The sequence below is a fragment of the Ahaetulla prasina genome, chromosome 13 (genome assembly GCF_028640845.1).
Source record: "Ahaetulla prasina isolate Xishuangbanna chromosome 13, ASM2864084v1, whole genome shotgun sequence".
NCBI classification, from domain to species: Eukaryota; Metazoa; Chordata; class Lepidosauria; order Squamata; family Colubridae; genus Ahaetulla; species Ahaetulla prasina.
This window is the reverse complement of record NC_080551.1, coordinates 10,203,453-10,228,048: the sequence shown is the minus strand read 5'-3', so window position 1 is coordinate 10,228,048 and position 24,596 is coordinate 10,203,453. Positions and strand designations below refer to the sequence as shown.

Below are 24,596 nucleotides of genomic sequence, written 5' to 3'. Positions count from 1 at the left end.
GTGCATTGCAAGGGGAGATCAGGTTTAAGCAGCTTGCTTTTCAGGGAAGCTTTGGCATGTTCCCCCCCCCCGCCCCAATTTTCTAAGAGACTTAAAACACCATCACCTGGATGAAGGTATGACGACCTCTGTCAGAAGCCAACAAAGGAAGAACGAGAAAGAGTCGGCAAGGGGAGCCCCACCATAGAACCGTCACACGAAATTAGTTTCAGATAACTCGTTCGTTTCTGCAGCCTTGTTTCCAGATTGAGAAGTTCCTTCTTCTTCTTCTTCTTCTTCTTCTTCTTCTTCTTCTTCTTCTTCTTCTTCTTCTTCTTCTTCTTCTTCTTCTTCTTCTTCTTCTTCTTCTTCTTCCTCCTCCTCCTCCTCCTCCTCCTCTTCTTCTTCCTCTCCTCTTCCTTCTCCTCCTCTTCCTCCTCCTCCTCCTCTACCTCCTCCTCCTCTTCTTCTTCTTCCTCCTCCTCCTCCTCTTCTTCCTCCTCCTCCTCCTCTTCTTCTTCTTCCTCTCCTCCTCTCTTCTTCTCCTCCTCTCCTCCTCCTCCTCTACCTCCTCCTCCTCCTCTTCTTCTTCTTCTTCCTCTCCTCCTCCTCTTCCTCCTTCTCCTCCTCCTCTTCTTCTTCCTTCTCCTCCTCCTTCCTCCTCCTCCTTCTCTTCTTCTTCTCTCCTCCTCCTCCTCCTCTTCTTCCTCCTCCTCCTCCTCCTCTTCTTCTCCTCCTCCTCCTCCTCTTCTTCTTCCTCTCCCCTCCTCCTCCTCTTCCTCCTCCTCCTCCTCCTCTTCTTCTTCTTCCTCCTCCTCCTCTTCCTCCTCCTCCTCTCCCCTCCTCCTCCTCCTCCTCCCCCTCCTCCTCCTCTTCTTCTTCTTCCTCCTCCTCCTCTTCTTCCTCCTCCTCCTCCTTCTCTTCTTCTTCCTCTCCTCCTCCTCCTCTTCTTCCTCCTCCTCCTCCTCTTCTTCCTCCTCCTCCCCTTCCTTCCTTCCTCCTCCTCTTCTTCCTCCTCCTCCTCCCTTTTTTCCTTTCCTCCTCCTCCTCTTCTTCCTCCTCCTCCTCTCCCTCCTCCTCCTCCTCCTCCTCCTCTTCTTCTTCTTCCTCCTCCTCCTCTTCTTCTTCTTCCTCCTCCTCTTCCTCTCCCTCTCCTCCTCCTCCTCCTCCTCCTCCTTCTCTTCTTCTTCCTCCTCCTCCTCTACCTCCTCCTCCTCTTCTTCTTCTTCCTCCTCCTCCTCTTCTCCTCCTCCTCCTTCTCTTCTTCTTCGTCTTCCTCCCTCCTCCTCTTCTCCTCCTCCTCTTCCTCCTCCTCCTCCTCTACCTCCTCCTCCTCCTCTTCTTCTTCTTCTTCCTCCTCCTCTTCTCCTCCTCTTCCTCCTCCTCCTCCTCCTCTTCTTCTTCGTCTTCCTCCGTCCTCCTCCTCCTTCTCTTCTTCTTCCTCTCCTCCTCCTCCTCTTCTTCCTCCTCCTCCTCCTCTTCTTCTCCTCCTCCTCCTCCTCTTCTTCCTCTCCTCCTCTTCTCCTCCTCTCTCCTCCTCCTCTTCTTCTTCTTCTTCCTCCTCCTCTTCTTCCTCCTCCTCCTCCTCTTCTTCCTCCTCCTCCTCCTCATCTTCTTTTTCCTCCTCTTCTTCTTCTTCCTCTCCTCCTCCTCCTCCTCTTCTTCTTCCTCCTCCTCCTCCTCTTCTTCCTCCTCCTCCTCCTCCTCCTCCTCTTCTTCTTCTTCTTCTTCATCGTCTCCTCCTTCTCCTTCTCCTTCTCCTTCTCCTTCTCCTTCTCCTTCTCCTTCTCCTCCTTTTTAATGGAACTTGCCTGAACTGCATTACTGTAAGTATGTTTCTTGGAGAAATGAGTCTACAGTTAGGTATGTTTCAGACCTCCGCTTGGCAAGCAGAGCGTCCAAGGAAGGCTGGCTCTTTCCAAGCCGTAGAGCTAAGTTATTCACATCTCCTTTGGTTAAATAAGGGCAGGGTGGGGCTTTGTGCTGGCTGGTGCTGAAGCTTCTTGGATCTTGCAAAAAGCTCTCAAACTATAGCTCCAATTGTCTGGTTGCCGGAGCGTTGGCTCCCGGCACAGACTCATAAAGCTCCTTCTGCAGCCACAGATGTGTCGGCTTTTCTCTCGCCCACCTCCCTCCGTCTTGCAAAAGATATTTGTCTCTTTTCATACAAGCCAGCAGAACAATTTTTATTTTTATTTTTAATATAAAGGCCAAAAAGATCCTGCTTTCATAAGGAAAAAAAAGGGGACCAGAACAGCCCCTGGGATGTGCCAACGAAGAAGAATTTCACCGCAGATGTTCACCACCGCATGCCTTCAAACTGCACCTCTGTCTTCAAGAGAAGCATTTAAGCGGTGATCAATTTGCATGCTCCAGGGGACTGGATCAAACTTGGGAGAGTATAGTTGTCAACCTCTGGTCTCTGACATCATGTGCTGGAACAGCTGGCTGGAATCTTGATGCGCAGCTAAGAGAAGGGCCTGTCTTAGGGACAGAGTGGTGGCTGGAAGCCAGATTTCAAGTGGTCAGACCAAACTGGAAACTTCCTGTTCTACTGGGGGCTTGCTTCCATACATCCCTCAGGTCTTTTCAAGTAATTCAGTCAACTGGTCTCTCTTGGGTTGAGTGTTGATCATTTCTCATAGATTTCTTTCTTTCTCAGCTGTCCTCCAAGGAGTTCAAGGGAAAAGGCATAATTTCTTCTCCTTCCCTTTGCATTTTTTAAAAAAAATATTTTTATTAACCTTTTTTTTAAAACAAAAAGAAATGCTAACACTTTTTTATTTTCAACAGTTTTGCGTCAGTAACCAATACTTATACATTTTTTTCTCCCTAATCCTAATGTATCTTTTACATTACATATATTTTACATATATTTCTAATATTAATTATTTTATTTATAATAATATTATAAAGTAATATTCCTTCCCCTTGCATTTTGGTCACCACACTATAAAAAAAGATGTTGAGACTCTAGAAAATGTGCAGAGAAGAGCAACCAGGATGATTAGGGGACTGGAGACTAAAACATATGAAGAACGGTTGCAGGAACTGGGCACGGCTAGTCTAGTGAAGAGGAAGACCAGGGGAGACATGATAGCAGTCTTCCAATATTTGAAGGGCTGTCACAGAGAGAGAAGGGGGCCAAGCTATTTTCCAAAGTACCTGAAGACCAGACAAGGAGTAATGGATGGAAACTGGTCAAGGAGAGATTCAACCTGGAAATAAGGAGACATTTTCTGACAGTGAGAGCAATCAACTCATGGAACAGAATTTGCCTTCAGAAGTTGTGGGAGCTTCATCATTGGAAGTTTTCAAGAAGAGACTGGACTCTGCCATTTGTCAGAAATGGTATAGGGTCTCCTGCTTGAGTAGGGGGCTGGACTAGATGACATACAAGGTCTATTCTAGTCTAGTCTAGTCTAGTCTAGTCTAGTCTAGTCTAGTCTATCAAATGGCAGAGATTGGACTGATGGGGGGGTTAGACTAGAAGACCTACAAGGTCCTTTCCAACTCTGTTAATCTATAATCTGTAATTTCATCATTGTGACAACAAGATGAAGTTAATTGTGGTAAAAGAGAGCGAGCAGACTAAGTCTTCCCATGATGGCTCAGTAAAGCTTTGATATTTTCAGACTAGTTCATCATTCAGGTCAACTAAATGTCAGTCATCCAGGTTATGGTTATCCCAAAGGTGCTTTTTCTAAAAGGCAACTGGACTTTTTTTGGGGGGTGGGGGGAGGTGTTTCTTTGAAACTGTTTCGCTTCTAATCCAAAAAACTTATTCAGTTCTGAAAAGCTGAACTAAAGAATTTTTTTGTGTATGTGCAAGAAGCAAAACGTTTCCAAGGGGGGAAAAAACCCCAAAAGTCTGGTTTCCTTTTGGAAAAAGCACCTTTGAGACACGCAGATCAGCCCTCACGAAGCTGTTTCCCTCCAGCTGAGTTGGATTCAGGGCCTTTTTACAACTTGTAAAAGTCAAGGATGGGAGATACTTACCAGTCCTTGCTACATCCTTGCATCAGGATAACTATTGTTTTTTTTTCTTTCCCCCACCAGCTATTTATTTATTTATTTATTTATTTATTTATTTATTTATTTATTTATTTATTTATTTATTTATTTATTTATTTATCATACTTTTATACCGCACCATCTCCTGTAGGACTCAGGGCGGTTCACAGGCATATTAAAAAACAATATAATAAATAAGCATTAAAAACCCAATTAAAACTAAATATTATCATGGCCAAATCACTAAAAATGATAAAAACCCATTAAAAAAACCTTAAAATTTAGTTAAAACATTTTATTCTTAGGCTAGTCCAGCACGCTGAAATAATAAAGTCTTCAGTTCGCGTCTGAAGATCCGGAGGTCGGGGAGTTGTCGTAATCCCGGAGGAAGCTCGTTCCACAGGGCTGGTGCCGCCACAGAAAAGGCCCTCCCCCTGGGGGTCGCCAACCTACATTGTTTGGTCGACGGCACCCTGAGGAGGCCCGCTCTGTGGGAGCGCATGGGTCGTTAGAAGGCAATCAGTGGCAGAAGGCGGTCTCGAAGGTATCCCGGTCTGAAGCCATGGAGCACTTTAAAGATGGTAACCAAAACCTTGAATTGCACCCGGAAGGCTACCGGTAGCCAGTGTAGACCGCGCATGATGGGTGTTATATGGGAGCAACGCGGTGCTCCCTCTATCACCCGCGCGGCCGCATTCTGGACTAACTGGAGCCTTTTAAATAATAAAGTCAACAAAGCAGTTTCAACTCTTCGATAAAAGCAATAGGCTAAATATCTGTCAAAGGGTATGTTTGCTCTACCGTCCCCCCCCCCCACGCTATAAAATGGCCTATTAGTAGCCATCATCCTCCAAATGGTCAGAGCTAATAATAATAATAATATAATAATAATAATAATAATATTTTAATTTGTATACCGCCCTTCTCCCGAAGGACTCAGGGCAGTTAACAGCCAAATAAAAATGACAGTCAATAAATACAATACAAATAAAACAATAACTAAAAAACTTATTCAAAATTTGGCCCAAACTTAAAATACATTTAAAACCCTAAAAAACCAATTAAAAATTAAAAACCCAATAATAGCGTCTAAAAATTCTAAGCCAGTCCTGCGCAGAAAAATAGATACGTCTTCAGCTCGTGGCGAAAGGTCCGAAGGTCAGGAAGTTGTCGGAGTCCAGGGGGAAGTTCGTTCCATAGGGTTGGCGCCCACACAGAGAAGGCCCTTCCCCTGGGGGCCGCCAGCCGACATTGCTTGGCTGACGGCACCCTAAGGAGTCCCTCTCTGTGAGAGCGCACGGGTCGGTGGGAGGCAAACGGCGGCAGTAGGCGGTCCCGTAAGTAACCCGGTCCTAAGCCATGGAGCGCCTTAAAGGTGGTAACCAACACCTTGAAGTGCACCCGGAAGACCACAGGCAGCCAGTGCAGCTTGCGCAGGATGGGTGTTATATGGGAGCCACGAGCAGCTCCCTCTATCACCCGCGCAGCTGCATTCTGGACCAACTGGATCAAGAACTCAAATTGAATGCTGGTCCTGAAGGCAGGGGTGGGCTGCTGGGGGCTTGCAGGGGTTCGGGAGAACCTCTAGCTAAGATTCTATGCAGTTCGGAGAACCCCCAAATCCCACTCCCGGATGGCCCCTCCCACCCCTCCCCACCCCTCCCAGGAGTCCCCATGTGGCCCATTTTGGATGCAGGTAAGTGCAGGGCACGTGCGGAAGCTCAGGGAGGGTGAAAAACAGGCCTACTGGAAGTTTGGGAAGGCCGGAAATAGGCCTGTTTCTGGCCTCCAGAGGGCTTCCGGAGCCTGGGGAGGCCATTTCCACCCTCCCGGAGGCTCAAGAAAAGCCTCCGGAGCCCAGGGAGGGCAAAAACGCCCCCTCCCCCGGCTGTGGTGCAGGAGGCCAACTAGACCACGCCCACCATGGCCACGCCCACCCAGCAACCGGGCAAAGAACCCCTTGCTAAAATTTTTGAAGCCCCCCGTGCCTGAAGGGGACATGTTCATAGAAAACACATATTGTTATCTTCCCAGAAATGGTCCCCGTATTCACAGAAATGGTCCCCAAATTAAATACAGCAGAAGGAAATTAAATAAACATATGGGGAATGATCTTACCAGCGGGACCGAAATTCATGTTTCATTCAATCAAATTTTGTTTTTTGTCCCGGCTCCATCGGCTTCTTCAGTCTGACCTCATCCACTCTTTTGAAGTGCTTCCTCAAAACATCACTCAAAAGGCTAAGAGGGTGTCCTGGGTCCATTCTACTCCCAACGTTTTTTTGTAATTCAAGAACGTCCCATCAAAGCCAGCACTTGATTTCTCCTGGTTTGCCTTGTTCGGAGAGGAGAAAGCAGTTACAGATGGCTTAGATTAGTTGGAAAAGTTCCATGCTACCTATTAGATCATGCACTTCCGTATTCATTTTCAGTCTGTTGAGTGGCTTCTCAATTCTTAATGGCACCCCTGCCATTTGGCAGGGTGGAAAGGAGTTCTGTCCCCTTGTCTGCTCATTCTTAATTCCAATCTGCTCAAAGGTCGGGAACGTACCTTTAGGCATTCTGAGCTCAGCCCCCAACAAAGGAGTTTCATCCGGAAAAAGCACTACTGACTGCTAAAACATTAATCCCTTTAATTTAGGTGCTTTGTGCTCAACCTCCTACAAGCTTCTACTGATCTACTTCATTAAGAGCACTGCTTTATTTTATATAGCTTTACTTACATAAAGGTAAACATGGGACAGGGTGGCTCGGTGGCTAAGACACTGAGCTTGTCGATCGAAAGGTCGGAAGTTCAGCGGTTCGAATCCTGAGTGCCGCGTAATGGGGTGAGCTCCCGTTACTTGTCCCAGCTTCTGCCAACCTAGCAGTTCGAAAGCATGTAAAAAATGCAAGTAGAAAAATAGGGACCACCTTTGGTGGGAAGGCAACAGCGTTTCATGCGCCTTTGGCATTGAGTCATGCCGGCCACATGATCACGGAGACATCTTCAGACAGCGCTGGCTCCTCGGCTTTGAAACGGAGATGAACACCGCCCCCTAGAGTTGGAAACGACTAGCACATATGTGCGAGGGGAACCTTTACCTTTACTATAGATTAGCATCCAGAGCAGCATATTTTTTTTTTAAAAAGGGAAAAAAAGACCACAAAACAACCTTACACAGCTCATTAAACCCTAAATCCTCAAAATGTCTCTGAGGCGAAGAAAATAACAGCCTCAAACAAAAATAGTCTTTCCTAAACTGGTCCTCTAAGGTTGTGCGGTGAACTACAGTTGCCAGACTTCTCTTATAGCTTAGTCTTAACCATATCAACTAGGAAAAAACTGGGATTTGCAAACCCAGCACATCTGGAGCACACCAAGTTTGGAAAACTGATCTAGAAGTTGATTAATGACTCTTCTTTGCTAAAGGTCAATTAGTGCCCCTCCCAACTGATGGGATGTGGATCGAGAACAAGGTTGGGGAGTTATTAACTTCAAAATATGCTATTTTAGCATTCCCAGCTGCATAATCAAAGAATCTGGCTTGTGTTTCTTTGATTACATGCTGCTGTTTGGGTTTTTTTAGGAGTGTTATAGTACTATTTCAAGTTACAGTACAATTAGTCTTTAAAGAAATATAAAAACAAAACGTATCCAAGCAATTGAACTCACATCGACTCTTCCCATTGAAAGAAACCTTGGTGGGTTTTTTGCCTTACCCTGAAGAGAGAGATAGGTACAGTAGTGCAGAGGTGGGTTTCAGCAGGTTCTGACCAGTTCTGGAGAACCAGTAGTGGAAATTTTGAGTAGTTCGGAGAACCGGCAAATACCACCTCTGACTGGCCTGCCCTCATCTATTCTCTGTCTCCCGAGTCCCAGCTGATTGGGAGGAAATGGGGATTTTACAGTAACTTTCCTCTGGAGTGGGGAGGGAATGGAGATTTTACAGTATCCTTCCCTTGCCACGCCCACCAAGCCATACTCACAGAACCGGTAGTAAAAAGTTTTGAAACCCACCACTGCAGTAGTGGCCAAAATTGTGGAAATCTTTTGGGGAAAGTATATTTTCTAAAACTAGCTAATAATACCACTTTTTTTTTTAGTAGTACCCTAAAATTATATATCAATGGAAATATAATTGAATCAAGAATGTGATGCAATAACTTTTGTGAAGGATTTGCTATTAGAATAGAGGTTATAAGGAAGAAATGCAAAACGAGATATACATTACGTTTCAGGCTTTAAGTGTCAATTTATCACGCCAGATCACATAGTTTCGTAGTGAAGCAGAGGCGTCCAGCTAGTAAATAAATATTGGTTCTTTCAACCAGATACTGTTATTCCATGACCAGAACTATGGGATACATTACGAATATACCATCCCTGTGAATTATTCTGCTGAAAATAGAAGCGAGCCAGAACATCAGCAGGAATCGCTGTACATATGGACGCACAGTGGATGGGAGGACTGCAATGTACAGTGCGGAGGAGGTAACATTCATTTATTTATCCAAAGTACTCCTTTGGTACTCCTTTGGTACTCCTCCCTAACTAGCTGGAATTGTTAAGATGACTTCCATTATTTATAAACTACAGACAAATGAGTCCTAGGTTGCAGGGAATAAAAACGTTTACTAATTTTATTCCAAACTACAGTTGTTGTTTTTTTAGACAATTGACTTACTGTTCAGCACTTGGACCATCATAATTTCAAAGTAGGATAGGATAGGATAGGATAGGATAGGATAGGATAGGATAGGATAGGATAGGAGTGGAGTGGAGTGGAGTGGAGTGGAGTGGAGTGGAGTGGAGTGGAGTGGAATGGAACAGAACAGAACAGGAGACTTCAGAAAGGATAGGATAGGAGTGGAGTGGAGTGAAATGGAATGGAATGAAAGTAGAATAGGGTAGTATAGTGTAGGGAGAGTAGAGTAGAGTAGAGTAGAGTAGAGTAGAGTAGAGTAGAGTAGAGTAGAGTAGAGTAGAGTAGAGTAGAGTAGAGTAGAATGATATGGAATGGTGTATGGTATGGTATGGTATGGTATGGCATGGCATGGCATGGCATGGCATGGCATGGCATGGCATGGCATGGCATGGCATGGCATGGCATGGCATGGCATGGCATGGCATGGCATGGCATGGCATGGAAGTAGAATAGAGTAGGGGAGGGTAGAGTAGGGTACGGAGAGTAGAGTAGAATGATATGGAATGGTGTATGGAATGGAATGGAATGGGATAGGAGTGGAGTGGCATGGCATGGCATGGCATGGAAGTAAAATAGAGTAGGGTAGGGTAGGGAGAGTAGAGTAGAGTAGAATGATATGGAGTTGAGTGGTGTGTGTGGTGTGGTGCGGTGTGGTGTGGTATTGTATGGAATAGGACAGGACAGGACAGCTCTAACAGCTGAAGAAGCTTCTTGGATGAGAAGTGAAATATCTTCAAAGAAAAACCAGACAATCCAATCGCCTCTTGAAAAAGCCCCTTTGGGATGCCCACAACTAAAGCAATCCTACTGACTTCTTATGAATCATAGATGGAGCCCCTGGATAAGCCAAGCATTGTTATCCTTCCCCACTCAATCCCTGAAGCTATCATATCTGATGAAGCTTCCAAGAAGCCTGGGTTTAAAAAAATCCTCTTTAATCCAGCAAACCTGAGACCATTTTAACTGGAAATCTCAGCATTTGACCTGGAATGTAAACTCTTTTTTTCCCCCTACTGAACTCGATAGCTCTTGAATTGACTGATCTGGGAAGATTGATGATCAAATGTTTTCCATCATTGCAGACAAAACTGGTCTGGAGAGGGATCAGAAATTCAAGACAATGAGCTGGAGACAATCAAATCTTCCTTCCACCTAAGTAGAAAGCAAAGGCCTCCCCAAACTGCTCCATAACTATTACATGATGGGAGAAATGTTTCTTGCCTGCCAAGAAATATGTCATATGATCTGTTTTTGCTTCAGGTTCCTAAGTGGCTACTTTGCAAAGTAGCAATTTTGGGTGGGTGGGGGAATAACCCCACTGGCAATTTGCTTACAGTCAAGTAGGATTCTGCTATTTTCTGCTGCAACAATATTTCTGAAATCCATTGCCAAACAACAGCAGATAAATATTTTAATAAATAGCTCTGCCTTGCCAGAATGACTTTTTCTTCCTTTCTTTTGCATCCAGGGGAAAGGAAAACTACTGTGTCGTGCACCCAGATTGTTAACAAGTCTATGATGTTGGTGAACGACAGCGCTTGCCAGCGGGCAACCCGTCCTGAGCCACAGGTCAGAAGGTGCAATGCCCATCCTTGCCAGTCCAGGTAAGAACGTCGTTGCAAAAATCAGAAATAATTTTCTCTAGGAATAGGTCAGGGGTCAGCAACCTGCGGCTCTGGAGCCGCATGTGGCTCTTTCACCCTTCTGCTGCGGCTCCCTGTCACTCAAAATATGCATCACAATCGCCAATCTGTGGCACCTGTCAGCCCGCAATTTATTGAGCTTTTCAACCCCCGGTAGGCCAAACCATGAATAATTCAAAGAAAAGAAACGTTTCAGAAGAAAACAGAAGGTTTAGTTCAACTACATATGCTAGTTTTGTGACCGTGTAAGAAATAAGTCAGGCACGGGAAGGGTTTTATGGCTCCCGGTGTTTTCTTTTCTGTGGGAAAGGGGTCCAAATGGCTCTTTGAGTGTTTAAGATTGCAGACCCCTGGAATAGGTAAAGGACAAAGGTCACCTTTGTGATGCAAAAGAAACATTTATAGTAGGGGTCTTCATGAGCATCACTAGGTCTATGGTAGCAATAGCAACAGCACTTAGACTTATATACCGCTTTACAATGCTTTGCAACCCTCTCTAAGTGGTTTACAGAATCAGCATATTTGCCCCCAACAATCTGGGTCCTCATTTTACCCACCTCGGAAGGATGAAAGGCTGAGTCAACCTTGAGCCTGGTGAGATTTGAACTGCCAAATTGCAGGCAGCCGGCAGTCAGCAGAAGTAGCCTGCAGTACTGCACTCTAACCACTGTGCCACAGTGGGTACCTATCTAGAAAAAAGGATGGAAGTGAGCTGGGGCTGAAAGAGACACTCCTGTGAGCTAGGAGAGATGTTGGGCGCAAATCAATCTTCCTTCTAGAAAAGTCATTTTGGAGATCAACCATGCGACACGTGGTAGACATTTTATGAACAGGCAATCCCTGTGCTCATACTAGCTATTATTCAAGAGCGACATCCTTTCAGTTCCATTATTATTATGGTTGGGTGCGCAGTCCTCCAGATGTTCCTACTGGGTTTGGCGTTTTCCTGCATCTTTTGTGTGCTTTCCCAAGAACCTGGGATAGCCAGATGTTGTTGAATGATCCTCAAGGTACCTTCTCAGGATGTAAGCTATTCCAAGCAAAGCTGCCTTTTGCAATTGACAGCGGGTGATTTTTGTCAATGCCAACGGTGTTCAAGTGGTGCTCCAGATGTTTCGGGATTGCACCCAAGGGGCCTCTTCTGCCTATTAAATTGATCAGTAGAGTTTGAAGCACTGAAGAATGAGACCCATTGGATAGGGACTTCTAACTGCTTTTATACTTTCTGTAATAGAAGTTTTGATTCATCAGCTGGTCAAAGCTGTAAAAGTAAGGATACCGGTAATTATGCTAAGCAGGCTCCATCTTGGGGGGCGGGGAGGGCGGGGGGTTCCTCTATCCAGTGGCACTTTTTGTCTACTAAGACATTCATTTGCTATTTGGTCAGAAACAGAGTAAAGGAAATAATCTTCACGTTGATTGCTTCCCTTCATCTACAGGACAGACAATTAGAAACTGTGCATAATGGAAGCCCTTTTTTCCCCACCAACATCACAAAATAACTACTGGGCCATCCCTAGAAACTAAGTGGACAAATGTCCACAACCAAGGCAATCTTAAAGTAAAGGTAAAGGTTCCCCTCACACATATGTGCCAGTCGTTCCCAACTCTAGGGGGCGGTGCACATCTCCATTTCAAAGCCAAAGAGCCAGCGCTGTCCAAAGACGTCTCCGTGGTCATGTGGCCAGCATGACTCAACGCCAAAGGCGCACGGAACGCTGTTACCTTCCCATCAAAGGTGGTCCCTATTTTTCTCCTTGCATTTTTTGCGTGCTTTCGAACTGCTAGGTTGGCAGAAGCTGGGACAAGTAATAGGAGCTCACCCCCTTACCCGGCACTAGGGATTCAAACCGCTGAACTGCTGACCTTTCGTTTGACAAGCTCAGTGTCTTAGCCACTGAGCCACCATGTCCCTAAAGGCAATCTTGCTGACCTCTAAAATGTCTTTTGAAGAAGCTTATGGTCACTTTAGAGGTCAGGCAACTAAGAGTGGGACTGTTGTTGATTCATGTGCACATGGCCAGACAATGCTTCAAGCTGGCCACACCCTGCTCAGCATTTTCTGAACCCTTCCAAGTTGACCATACATTCACACTTCAGAGGCTGCCAAATGGAAATACGTTTTCTGAAACGCGTTCCCTTCATCTCTATAGAATTTAAATTTCCATTTGTGTTTGCCCACCCAGATATTAGAAATGCATGCTTGGCATATTCGTTGACCGAGAACATCTTAAAGAGACCGTTCTATTTCACCGTGGATAGAGGGTTTTTGTTTTTGTTGTTTTTAAATAAAGAGATCTATCTTCTTTTCAGAAACTGTGAGTTTGTTTTCCAAGTTCAAGTGGAACTATTATAGGATTCCTAAACAATATGTTCTTCTGTTTTTCACATCAGACTCTGCTTTTTGTCTGCATGTGTTGTAGGAAAGGAGCACAGGAACTATAATTTTTAGCCTGCTGTCTGACATTGTGATAGAGTTACACAGTAAATCTGGGATGTTAAACATGATATTCACCAGAAAGAGAGATTGGGGGGGGGGATTACCCTTAAGATCTGAAGTGTTTGTGTTTGACTGTTTGATATTCAATTCTTCCAAAGTTGTTATGCTTTCTTTGATTATCCAGCTGTAAAATTGCAATATGGGTAATCCTCGTTTAGCAACCAAAATTAGAATTGGCCGCTCAATCATTAAGCAAAGCAAACACCACAACAGTGCTTATGATCTTATTTCAGCTTTCCTTTGCTTTACCGACCTGCAAAGGTCATAAATGCATGGATTGGTTGGAAAGTTATTTTTTTTATCACCGCTGTAATTTCAAACATTCATTAAACGTGGTAGTCGCTAAACAAGATTATCTTTAGTTTTTCTATCCTGTAGTGTGAAAGTTTGAGCAGGACAAAAAAAAAACAAACCTTAAAAGATTATACAGAGTTAATAATTCGCTGTACAAGATGTTGTACAGAAATCTGTAATTGTACATTTCATTCAATATACTTAGTTTTTAATAGTTGTTATTAAAGACATAAGAGGGGCGTGGTAACTCAGTGGCTAAGACGCTGAGCTTGTCGATTGAAAGGTTGGCAGTTCAGCGGTTCGAATCCCTAGTGCTGCCGCGTGACGGGGTGAGCTTCTGTGACTTGTCCCAGCTTCTGCCAACCTAGCAGTTCGAAAGCACATAAAAAATGCAAGGAGAAAAATAGGGATCACCTTTGGTGGGAAGGTAACAGCGTTCCGTGCGCCTTTGGCGTTGAGTCATGCCGGCCACATGACCACGGAGACGTCTTCGGACAGCGCTGGCTCTTCGGCTTTGAAATGGAGATAAGCAGCGCCCCCTAGAGTCGGGAACAACTAGCACATATGTGCGTGGGGAACCTTTACCTTTATTAAAGACATAATCTTTAAGAGTGGCCACCATTCCCAGATAGTGTAAAATACAACAATTTAAAATTAAAGCTCCTCTCACAGTGGAAGTCCCACTTGTCTTTAGAGGTGCTTGACTTTTAAGATTAGGATTTTTTCTTTGGAGGAGAATTCCTTCTTTTTGTTTTCCCTAGCTTTTCTTTAATGAATGAAATGTGTAAAAGTACTGGTAGCTCTTCAGCGATTTTAGACAATTTGTAAAGTGGATCTGGTGAAATATTTCTTGTATAATTCACATTTGTTATCTCTGCTACGGTACTTCAGCTTGTGTTCTTCATCCTTCTCTAGTTAATAATTTTGTGCTTTCTTTATCCTAAATTTCACTAATAGTAAGATAAATTGTTTGGGACTTCCTGAGTACCAGAAAAATGATATACAGCAAAGGCAAATCTTTGGTGGCAGATTTTGTGAAGTAAAGGACCCTGGAGAATAAAATCAAGATGAAAAATCTCTACTTAGTTCACACGTGCTACTAGGTTATGGCTTGTTTGTCAACTAAATAAAAGTATTTGTTTTTGTGTGTGCATGTGTCATTTGATGCACACATGAACAAAAGAGATTAAGCTCTATATTGACAGTGCTGCCCAGGGGTGAAATGCTCCCAGTTCGGAACCGGATTGCCCGATCCAGTAACGATGGCAGTGGGTCATTCGAAGAACCAGTAGCAAAAATCCCTGCTCCTGCCCCCATGCCCAGCTGAGCCGCACGATCATCAGATGTTTGGTTTTTTTGTTTACTTTTAAAAGCATTTTTTCTTTGACTGAAAAAATGCTTTTAAAAGTAAAAAAAAAAAAGCTTTTAAAAGCATTTTTCTACAACCTCTTCGGCTGAAGAGGTTGTAAAAAAAACGCTTTTAAAGGGATCTGGCGATCAGGCAACTCAGCTGGGATCGTCAGAACACTTTAAAAGCATTTTTTCTACAACCTCTTTTTTCATGTAGAAAAAATGCTTTTAGAAGGCTCCTCTGGCGATCCCAGCTGAGTCGCCTGATCATCAGAGGCTTTTAAAAGCATTTTTTTAAAACCTCTTCGGCCAAAGAGGTTGTAGAAAAAATGCTTTTAAAAGTAAAAAAAAATTGGCCACGCCCACCCAGTCACATTACCCACACACACACACACACACACCAAGCCACGCCCACAGAACCGGTAGTAACAAATTTTACATTCACCCCTGGTGCTGCCCCTTATGTCTGTTTGATGAAAGCATTGGATCCTATTTCTGTCTACCAACCAAATTCGTAATCCTTAATCACCATTGTTTGACATCCTTTGACCGAATTCATGTTTGGTGCCATATTTCCACACCGTCGTTTTGCTTTTCCTTCAGCCCCTGCTGTCAAATTCAGCCATTCTTATGTCTTGCAAACCACTGTTTATAAGCTTTATGAAAAAAAAGATGTTGAAACTATAGAAAAGTGCAGAGAAGAACAACATGGACAAGTAGGGGAGTGGAGGCTAAAATCGTTGGTGAAATCCAAATATTTTTACTACTGGTTCTGTGGGCGGGGCTTGCTGGGGGTGGTGTGGCTTGGTGGGGGTGGCAGGGGAAGGATACTGTAAAATCCCCATTCCCTCCCCACTCTGGGGCCAGCCAGAGGTGGTATTTGCCGGTTCTCCTCAACTACTCAAAATTTCTGCTACCGGTTCTCTGAACTGCTCAAAATTTCCTCTACCGGTTCTCCAGAACCTATCAGAACCTGCTGGATTTCACCCCTGGCTAAAATATATGATGAACAATTGCAGGAACTGGGTATGTCTAGTTTAATGAAAAGAAGGACTAGGGGAGACATGATAGCAGTGTTCCAATATCTCAGGAGCTGCAACAAAGAAGAGGGAGTCGGGCTGTTCTCCAAAGCACCTGAGGGTAGAACAAGAAGCAATGGGTGGAAACTGATCAAGGAGAGAAGCAACTTAGAACTATGGAGAAATGTCCTGACAGTTAGAACAATCAATAAGTGAAATAACTTGCCTGCAGAAGTTGTGAATGCTCCAACACTGGAAATTTTTAAGAAAATGTTGGATAGCCATTTGTCTGAAATGGTGTAGGATTTCCTGCCTGGGCAGGGGGTTGGACTAGAAGACCTCCAAGGTCCCTTCCAACTCTGTTCTTCTGCATTCTTTGTCTTTACTGGCTTGTGAGAAAGTATAGAATGGAAGAACAGTGTGCTTGATTAAAGCCATCATTTGATTTAGTATGCTATTATACATAGGTCATGAAATGTACATGGGAAAGATACTTTAGGAATTGCCTGCAAGATTTTCATGCTGCAGGCTGATCAGTCAGAACAACTGAGAATTATGTCGCGTGAGCAGCTGTTTGCCTGCTTCCCTTGTCTTCAACTTCTTTTTTAAAAAATGATTGTATTAAGCTCAAATTCCATTCCGAAAAGCAATGCTGCCATGTAAATTTGGCCTTCAAACTCTTAAATCTTGAAGAATCTCTACACCCCAACTCACTGCAGGAACTGGGTGTGTCTAATCTAAGGAAGAAAAGGACTAGGGATGACTTGATGGCAGTCTTCTGTTTGAGGGGCCGTCATGGAGAAGAAGGGTCAGCCTATTCTCCAAAGCACCTGAGGGCAGAGCAAGAAGTAACGGGTGAGAAGATCATTAGAGATCCAACCAAGAATCAAGGAGAATTTTTCTAACAACGAGAACAATTAATCAGTGGAATGCCTTGCCTCCAGAAGTTGTGCTGGGGGTTTTCTAGAAGAGATTGGACAGCTATTTGTCCTGAATAGTGTGGGGCAGGGGTTCCCAACCTTGTGGGCCACAGCCCACTACCGGTCCATGGCCTATTCGAAACCAGGCCTATCCACAACTGGGACCGTCCCACAAAACCATCCCCTCTTTCCCTCCTTCTTCCCCGACCCCAGCTCTGGGCCACCAACCCGGAAAGGTTGGGGAACTCTGTTATAGGGTCTTCTGCTTGAGCAAGGGGTTGAACTAGAACTGTGATGGCGAACCCATGGCCAACTTTAACCACACGGAGCCATATCTGTGGCCACGCGAGTCGTTGCCCTAGCTCAGCTCCAGTGCACATGCGTGTGCCAGCCAGCTGATTTTTGGCTGGCCCCGCTCACGTCACCCCTCCCCTCCCCTCCCAGGAGTCTCCACGCAGCCCATTTTGGATGCCAGGTTAAGTACAGGGAACCCGCAGAGGCTCTGGGAAGTTGTTTTTGGCCTCCGGAGGGCATCCGAGGGAGGGAGGGAAGGCTGTTTTCACCCTCCCCAGGCTCCAAGAAAGACTCTTGGGCGAAAAATGGGCCTACCGTGCCCACCAGTAATCTTTTTACCGTCACATGCCAAAAGCAGGGGGACCATGGGGCGAGGTCGCATGCGTATACACGGAGGGGTACAGTGGGGCATTGAATTATGGGTGTGGACACGCACGACCCCTCTGTACTTCCCCTGCTTTTAGCACGCGATGGCAAAAAGGTTAGCCATCACTGGACTAGAAGATCTCAAAGGTCCCTTCCAACTCTGTTATTTTATAATTCTGAGTTTGAGGTGGGGGGAACCCTGTGTTGTGTCTTGTCCACTCTCACCGCAGCCGGGGTCTGCTTATCTGCTCCCGAACACGGAGGAATGTATGCCTCCCGGCCCCAGTTCTGGCTCCATGCCCAGACAAGCTGCAGAGGAGGGGGCACCTCCCGGTCCCAGCCCTGGCTCCATGCCCAAGCAGGCTGCAGAGGAGGGAGCACCCCCCGGCCCCAGCCCTGGCTCCATGCCCAGGCAAACGGAGCAGCTAGACCCCTCCCCCTCCTCCACAGCATGTGAGCCTGAGGAAAGTTTACTTCCAACAACAGCTGATTGGAGTGACCCTCGCATCAGAAGACTGGATAGGCGGAGGCAACAGAAGGAAGGGAGGGGCAGGCCTTAATGAGTGCTGAGTCATGGAGCCACACCCCATGGCCTATATAAAGGATCTGCTTTCTAGCAGTCTCTGAGTCAGGCAAAGTCGAACTTATCTTGCTGAAGTCACTTACTGGTCTCCTGCCTGCTCTGAGGACTTTGCTAGGACTTTGGGCAGAGCTGCAGAGGCAAGCCTGATTCGGATTTCCCTGACCCGGCCGTCAGCGGAGGAGTGGGACACGACACCCTGTTCCTTTAGCAGCTTTGCAATGCTTGAAAGGAGCAGATCCCAAACCCTGCATTTCCCTCCCCACCACACCATCTTCAGAATTCCTGGCCCTTCTTGAGCCCGTTTTCCTGTCTTTTCTTACACACCACTGAACTGGAAAAAAAAATGGGGGGGGGGAGCCAGCCTTCTTTTCTGCTGCCTTTCTTTTCCCTTCCGTCAAAGTTACAAACTATTTTCTCTCTCTCTCTCTCCACGCAGCTATAGATCACATTCAGCTACAGTCCCGCCGCAGTCGGGCCAAGTCTTCATAGCAACCTTCTTGTTCTTGAGGCGTGACGATAAATTAGCAGTGTCGTTCTCTTTTCCCCATCCCACCCATCGTGCTACACCGCCATCCATCTGATTTGAGTTTTCAGCCAATAACGGTTAACCAAAGACCCTAATTTTTGCTCCTGGGTTTAATTTTCTTTTAATTAAGATGGCTGGCTCGCTGCGGTCTTTGCCCATTCAAACCGTTCCTTGTACCTTAATTCCTGTGCCTGCTGGGTGTTTTAGAAGCAGACCAAAGACAAAGATGAGTTTGCTTTGTGATGGAAGTGGCGGTGAGATTGCTAATCAAGTTGACAGGCTCAAAAGGAGCCAGAGTAGAATTTTAACTCCCCGAAAAGGGGATGGTTTTTCATGCTTTATTTCATGCTCCCACACATCTAGGGCTCTCGACTGCTTTCTTTTGACATGGAGTTTTTCAAATTAGAGGGAAAAGCTGCCTTCAGAACACGTTGCCCCAAGTGCTTAATGGATGCCATAACAGCATTTATCAGATGCATTCCTTTTCATCATAACCTTCAGTTTATATTGATTGATATTGATATTGATATTGTTTCCTGATTGCTTATTTGTACCCTATGACTATCATTAAGTGTTGTACTTTACTTGATGATCTTTTATGTACACTGAGAGCATATGCACCAAGACAAATTCCTTGTGTCCAATCACACTTGGCCAATAAAGAATTCTATTCTATTCTATTCTGTTCTGTTCTGTTCTGTTCTGTTCTATTCTATTCTATTCTATTCTATTCTATTCTATTCATTCTATTCTATTCTATTCTATTCTATTCTATTCTATTCTATTCCTGATTGTTTCTTGATTGCTTATTTGTACCCTATGACTATCATTAAGTGTTGTACCTTATGATTCTTGACGAATGTATCTTTTCTTTTCTGTACACTGAGCGCATATGCACCAAGACAAATTCCTTGTGTGTCCAATCACACTTGGCAAATAAAGAATTCTATTCTGTTCTGTTCTGTTCTGTTCTGTTCTGTTCTGTTCTGTTCGGTCCGGTCCGGTCCGGTCCGGTTCGGTTCGGTTCGGTTCGATTCCTGATTGTTTCTTGATTGCTTATTTGTACCCTATGACTATCATTAAGTGTTGTACCTTATGATTCTTGATGAACGTATCTTTTCTTTTATGTATACTGAGAGCATATGCACCAAGTTGGGCAGCACTTCAGAGTCAAAAGGCACCTGGGGTGGGAGACACTTGTCAGAGTATGAATATTCATGGACTGTGAGAGAAATAGAATTATTCCTGTAAAGAATAGGAGCCTTGGTGACTCCATATCTACGCCTCTCATGACCTAAGGCCATGATGGCGAACCGATGGCATGCGTGCCACAGGTGGCAGGCGGAGCCATATCGGTGGGCACATGAGTGTTGCCCTAGTTCAGCTCCAGTGCGCGTGTGCATGCCAGCCATCTGATTTTTGGGCCTTTCAGGCCCACTGGAAGTTGGGAAACAGGCTGTTTCTGGCTTCCTGGGGGGTAGGGAAGGCCGTTTTTGCCTTCCTCAGGCTCCAAGAAAGCCTCTGGAGCCTGGGGAGGACGAAAAACAGGCCTAATGGGTCCACCATGCCATTGTGTGCCAAAAGCATGGAGAATGTGGGGGGAACACGCACGCATGCACTGGGGGCAAGGCGCATTGAATTATGAGTGTGGGCACACATGCGCGCAACCCTCCTGCCCTCCCCCTACTTTTATGTACACACGACGGCAAAAAGGTTTGCCATCACTGACTTAAGCTAAACATAAGCTAAGTATCTGTATATATATATATATGTCTCTATAATAAATCTGCTTTTTAATTGTTAATGGTCTCTGCACTACTTTCTATGAGATTGTTTTTTTTAAAAAAATCTCACAGACTGGGATAGATCAGCCAATGGGGACTGAATGGAGAGATGGTAACAAGGTCAGCCAATGAATAGTGGTGGTAACAGGTCACTTAAGCTAGAATTCTGGGTGTGGCTAAGCTCTGTGCTTTCCTTCTAAAACGAAACTAGCCTGGACTTGTCTGCTGGGTCTGCTCTGCTGAAATGAAACTAACTGTTCTTTCCTGCCTTGTGTTTTCCTTGTAACGGCTACCACGTTGAAAGAATTCTGCTGTTGGTATTGTAAATTTATTTTATGTGTTATTATGTATATAAAGAAGTTAATGAATCCTGCTGAATCAGTTTGCCTGTGTGCGCTTCTGGATTTGATTTTTGCAAGAAACTCTGATAACACTCAGGTAGTACCAGTCAATAATGTGTTCACCCAGCTGTATTTTATTCCCAGGATCACACAGCTGCCTTTCGCAGCTGCCACAGAGTTCTGGGAAAAGATGTGCTTGGTTTCAGGAGTTGTCAACGGATGCAACATGAGATCGAGGCATGCCCCCAAGCCCTGCAGGTTCCCAACTGATGGGGTCTAATTCAGCTTTCAAACACCGAACCCCCAAAATTGGATATGGGCAGATTTTGAAATAGTCTAATGGCATAGAGTTGAATAAGACCGAGCATCGCATCTGTCCCACGATAAAGCACAAAGTGAATGCTGCTAAAACTCTCGGGTTTCTTTTTCTGTAAACTTCATTTGGAAATGGTTCGTCATTTTTGAACCAAGGTAGGCTAACTTGTAGCCTACCTTGGATACATGTTAGCCTACCTCACATAGGCTAATTTGTATCCAGAATCCTGAACCCATGACTCCCATGGAATCTGGCATATTTAATAAAATGTTTTAGCCACAAGACAACGTGTCATAAAATGTTTCCGATGGTCAAGTCCTGATATTTATTGATTCAGGACAGCTTGAATCACCACACTATAAAAAAGATGTGGAGACTCTAGAAAGAGTGCAGAGAAGAGCAACCAAGATGATTAGGGGACTGGAGGCTAAAACATATGATGAACGGTTGCAGGACCTGGGAACGGCTAGTCTAGTGAAGAGAAGGACCAGGGGAGACATGATAGCCATCTTCCAATATTTGAGAGGCTGTCACAGAGAGGAGGGGGGGTCAAGCTATTTTCCAAAGCACCCGAAGGCCAGACAAGGAATAATGGATGGAAACTGATCAAGGAGAGATTCAACCTGGAAATAAGGAGGAATTTTCTGACAGTGAGAACAATCAGCCCATGGAACAGAAGTTGCCTTCAGAAGTTGTGGGAGCTTCATCAGTGGAGGCTTTCAAGAAGAGACTGGACTGCCATTTGTCAGAAATGATGTAGGGTCATCTGCTTGGGCGGGGGGGGGCTGGACTAGATGACCTACAAGGTCCCTTCCAACTCTGTTAATCTAACCTAATTATTAAGAACTTTTCCAATACATTAAAAGCTCTGCCATTGTTGAAGATGTTGTGGAAACTGATAAGGAAATAGATCTGAAACAATGGCCCCAATGGGCCATGAGTTATCTAGCATCTCTTCCTTACAAGGATTGTGACTGTCCTGGTTTTCTTGTCTTGATTGTTCGAACAGGTGGGTTACGGGGCAGTGGAGTCCTTGCTCCTCAACTTGTGCCAAAGGCCTCCAGCATCGGGGAGTGACATGTGTCTATCAACTGCAGAACGGGAGCTATGTCAACACGAGAGAGCTCTATTGCCTTGGTCCCAAGCCATCCACGATACAGAGCTGCGAAGGCCGAGATTGCCTTTCCATTTGGGAAGCCTCAGAGTGGTCGAAGGTATTTCCAGTCTGATAGCAAGGAAGGGCAGATAACTGGGATATGCATGTAGCTAAATATTTGCTCAGGTTCCTTTTGTTGAGATTACCCAAAGGGGTTTCTTGGGTTTTTCTTGGGAAACATTTTGCTTCTCTCATCCAAGAAGCTTCTTCAGTTCTAAAACTTTTAAGCAGTTCTAAAACTTTTAGAACTGAAGAAGCTTCTTGGATGAGAAGCGCAACGTTTTCAAAGCGGGGGGGGGGGGAACTTCCCAAGAAACTCCATTCGCCTTTTGGAAAAAAAGCACCTTTGGAACAAATACAACTGAAAGTTCCAGATGTCAATTCAAATGCTGGGGCTTCCCACTGGAGGGGGTGGGATTTGTGGAATTCGAGAGGAGGACACTAATTAAAAACAAATAGCTTAAAGAAGCCTTCCAGCCAACATTTACATTTATGCTTTTTTGCATTATACAAAGATATTAATTTTCACCAGGAGGTCATGAAATTGGATACCAGGCTTTCCATGGATGGATGGATAAGAGAGGGGAGAGAACAGTTAAAGTCATTTTCCAGTTGCTGTGTAGTATTCCAGAGCATGCTTGCTTGCTAGCTGGCTCATAAAACACTTGTCATTCATGTCCTGATTCACAGGGTCGGCAGGCACGTCTGCCCGGATTATGGCTTTTTTTTAAAAAAAAAAAACATTTTCTTTTCTAAGAAAGATGGTGAGATAGGCATGTTGAGATCTGCCCTTCACTGCGATGAATCTCATGATAAGGCTTGCTTCTAACCTGGACCCCTCAAAATGGAGATGCTTTATTTGGATCGTGTTCAGAAAAACCTGATAGAGATCTCAATTTATTCATCTCTATTTATTCGGTGCTGGATCCAGGCTGTTCATCGGTGACCATAGAAGGGTGGGTGGGGTGAAACATGATTTATAGGGGAAAATTAATGGGAGTTTTGATTCATCTTTGATAGAATAGAATACAATGGAATGGAATGGAATGGAATGGAATGGAATAGAATAGAATAGAATAGAATAGAATAGAATAGAATAGAATAGAATAGAATAGAATAGAATAGAATAGAATAGAATAGAATAATAGAGTTGGAAGGGTCCTTGGAGGTCTTCTAGTCCAACCCCCTGACCAGGCAGGAAACCCTACACCACTTCAGACAAATGGTTACCCAACATTCTCTTAAAAATTTCCAGTGTTGGAGCATTCATAACTTCTGCAGGCAAGTTGTTCCACTGATTAATTGTTCTGACTGTCAGGAAATTTCTCCTTAGTTCTAAGTTGCTAATCTCCTTGATTAGTTTCCACCCATTGCTTTTTATCCTGGGAACTTGTCCTTAGTATTGGGATTCCTTTACCAAATACCAATGATGACCCCTTGAGAGTTCTTTAGAATTGGTGAAGAAAAAGGATGTCCCAAAAAAACGGAAAGATACTTTTTAATTCCTGCAATGGATGAATGGCCGGAAAATGTGATGGAATTAGCAGAGATGGCTAAACTAACTTTGAATCAGAGAAAAAAACACATCCAGCTTTGTTTCTGCTTGGAAATCGCTTCTGGATGTGCTTGAGATGGGGAAAAAAAGTAAATGTTGACTTTGGATTTTGTTAATAAGTTTGTTAAAGAAATGGCTAGTACGTATTACAGGTATATGTAAAAGTTAAAAAAAATGTTGAGGCTCTAATGTTACTATCTAATAACAACAACAACAACAACAATGAGTTGAAAGGGACCTTGGAGGTCTTCTAGTTTAACCCCCTGCTTAGGCAGGAAACCCTGCACCACTTCAGACAAATGTTGTCCAATCTCTTCTTAAAAACTTCCAGTTTTGGAGCATTCACAATTTCTTATTGATTTTCGATTCTTTTTAGCACAATAGAAAAAGATTGAAGTTGTGAACTGAATTCACAACTTCAATCTTATTCTATTGTGCTAAAAAGAATCGAAAATCAATGATTTTCTTTTCTTTTCTTTTCTCACCTTAACATTTCTTTCCCTCCCATATTCTTCCCCTGTTTTCCCACTATTTTCATTTCTTTTGTATTTTATATTCTCTTTTGTGAAAATATTACTTTTTAAAAAAAGTATGTTCTTATTATGCAGAACAGGCTAAATAAATTACATTCCTGATGGCCACGGATCTCTATTTGTTTACATCCAGTCTGGTTTATGCAACATGCCAAGTTTGAAAGAATTTCGTTTATAACCAATTATGACCAAACTGAAATCAATAGTGTAAAGTTCTGCTTAATCGGAAAAAATACATAATCTCAGTTCTTCTTCCAAAGAACACGTATGTGTGCAACAGAGTTAAGATCAGTCCTGATGTATTAAGTAGATATTTTTATTTATTTATTTTTTTGTGTTTATATCCCGCCCTTCTCCGAAGACTCAGGGCGGCTTACATTGTGTTAAGCAATAGTCTCATCCATTTGTATAATATATACAAAGTCAACTTTTATTGCCCCCAACAATCTGGGTCCTCATTTTACCTACCTTATAAAGGTTGGAAGGCTGAGTCAACCTTGGGCCTGGTGGGACTTGAACTTGCAGTAATTGCAAGTAGCTGTGTTAATAACACACTGCATTAGTCTGTTGAACCACCAGAGGCCCATCTGTGCTACAATTGTACTGGGGAAAGCTCACCCCTCTCCAAACACAATGCATTGGCAGTAATCTTTTTATGCTTATCTAATTTAAATATAGTACAATCTGACATTAACATTGGTGTGGCTCAGGGGCTAAGACGCTGAGCTTGTCGGT

At 44.2% G+C, this 24,596-nt stretch overlaps 1 protein-coding gene across 1 annotated transcript in view; it reads left to right on the top strand.

Moving 5' to 3' along the window:
• The window catches only part of ADAMTS17 (ADAM metallopeptidase with thrombospondin type 1 motif 17), a 196,237-nt gene that overhangs the window by 158,273 nt on the left and 13,368 nt on the right, over positions 1 to 24,596 (top strand). Inside the window, exons 19-21 of the mRNA XM_058156831.1 lie at positions 8,308 to 8,467; positions 10,150 to 10,285; positions 21,627 to 21,831. Coding sequence (XP_058012814.1) covers positions 8,308 to 8,467; positions 10,150 to 10,285; positions 21,627 to 21,831 — 501 coding nt within the window. The remainder of the gene's footprint in view (positions 1 to 8,307; positions 8,468 to 10,149; positions 10,286 to 21,626; positions 21,832 to 24,596) is intronic.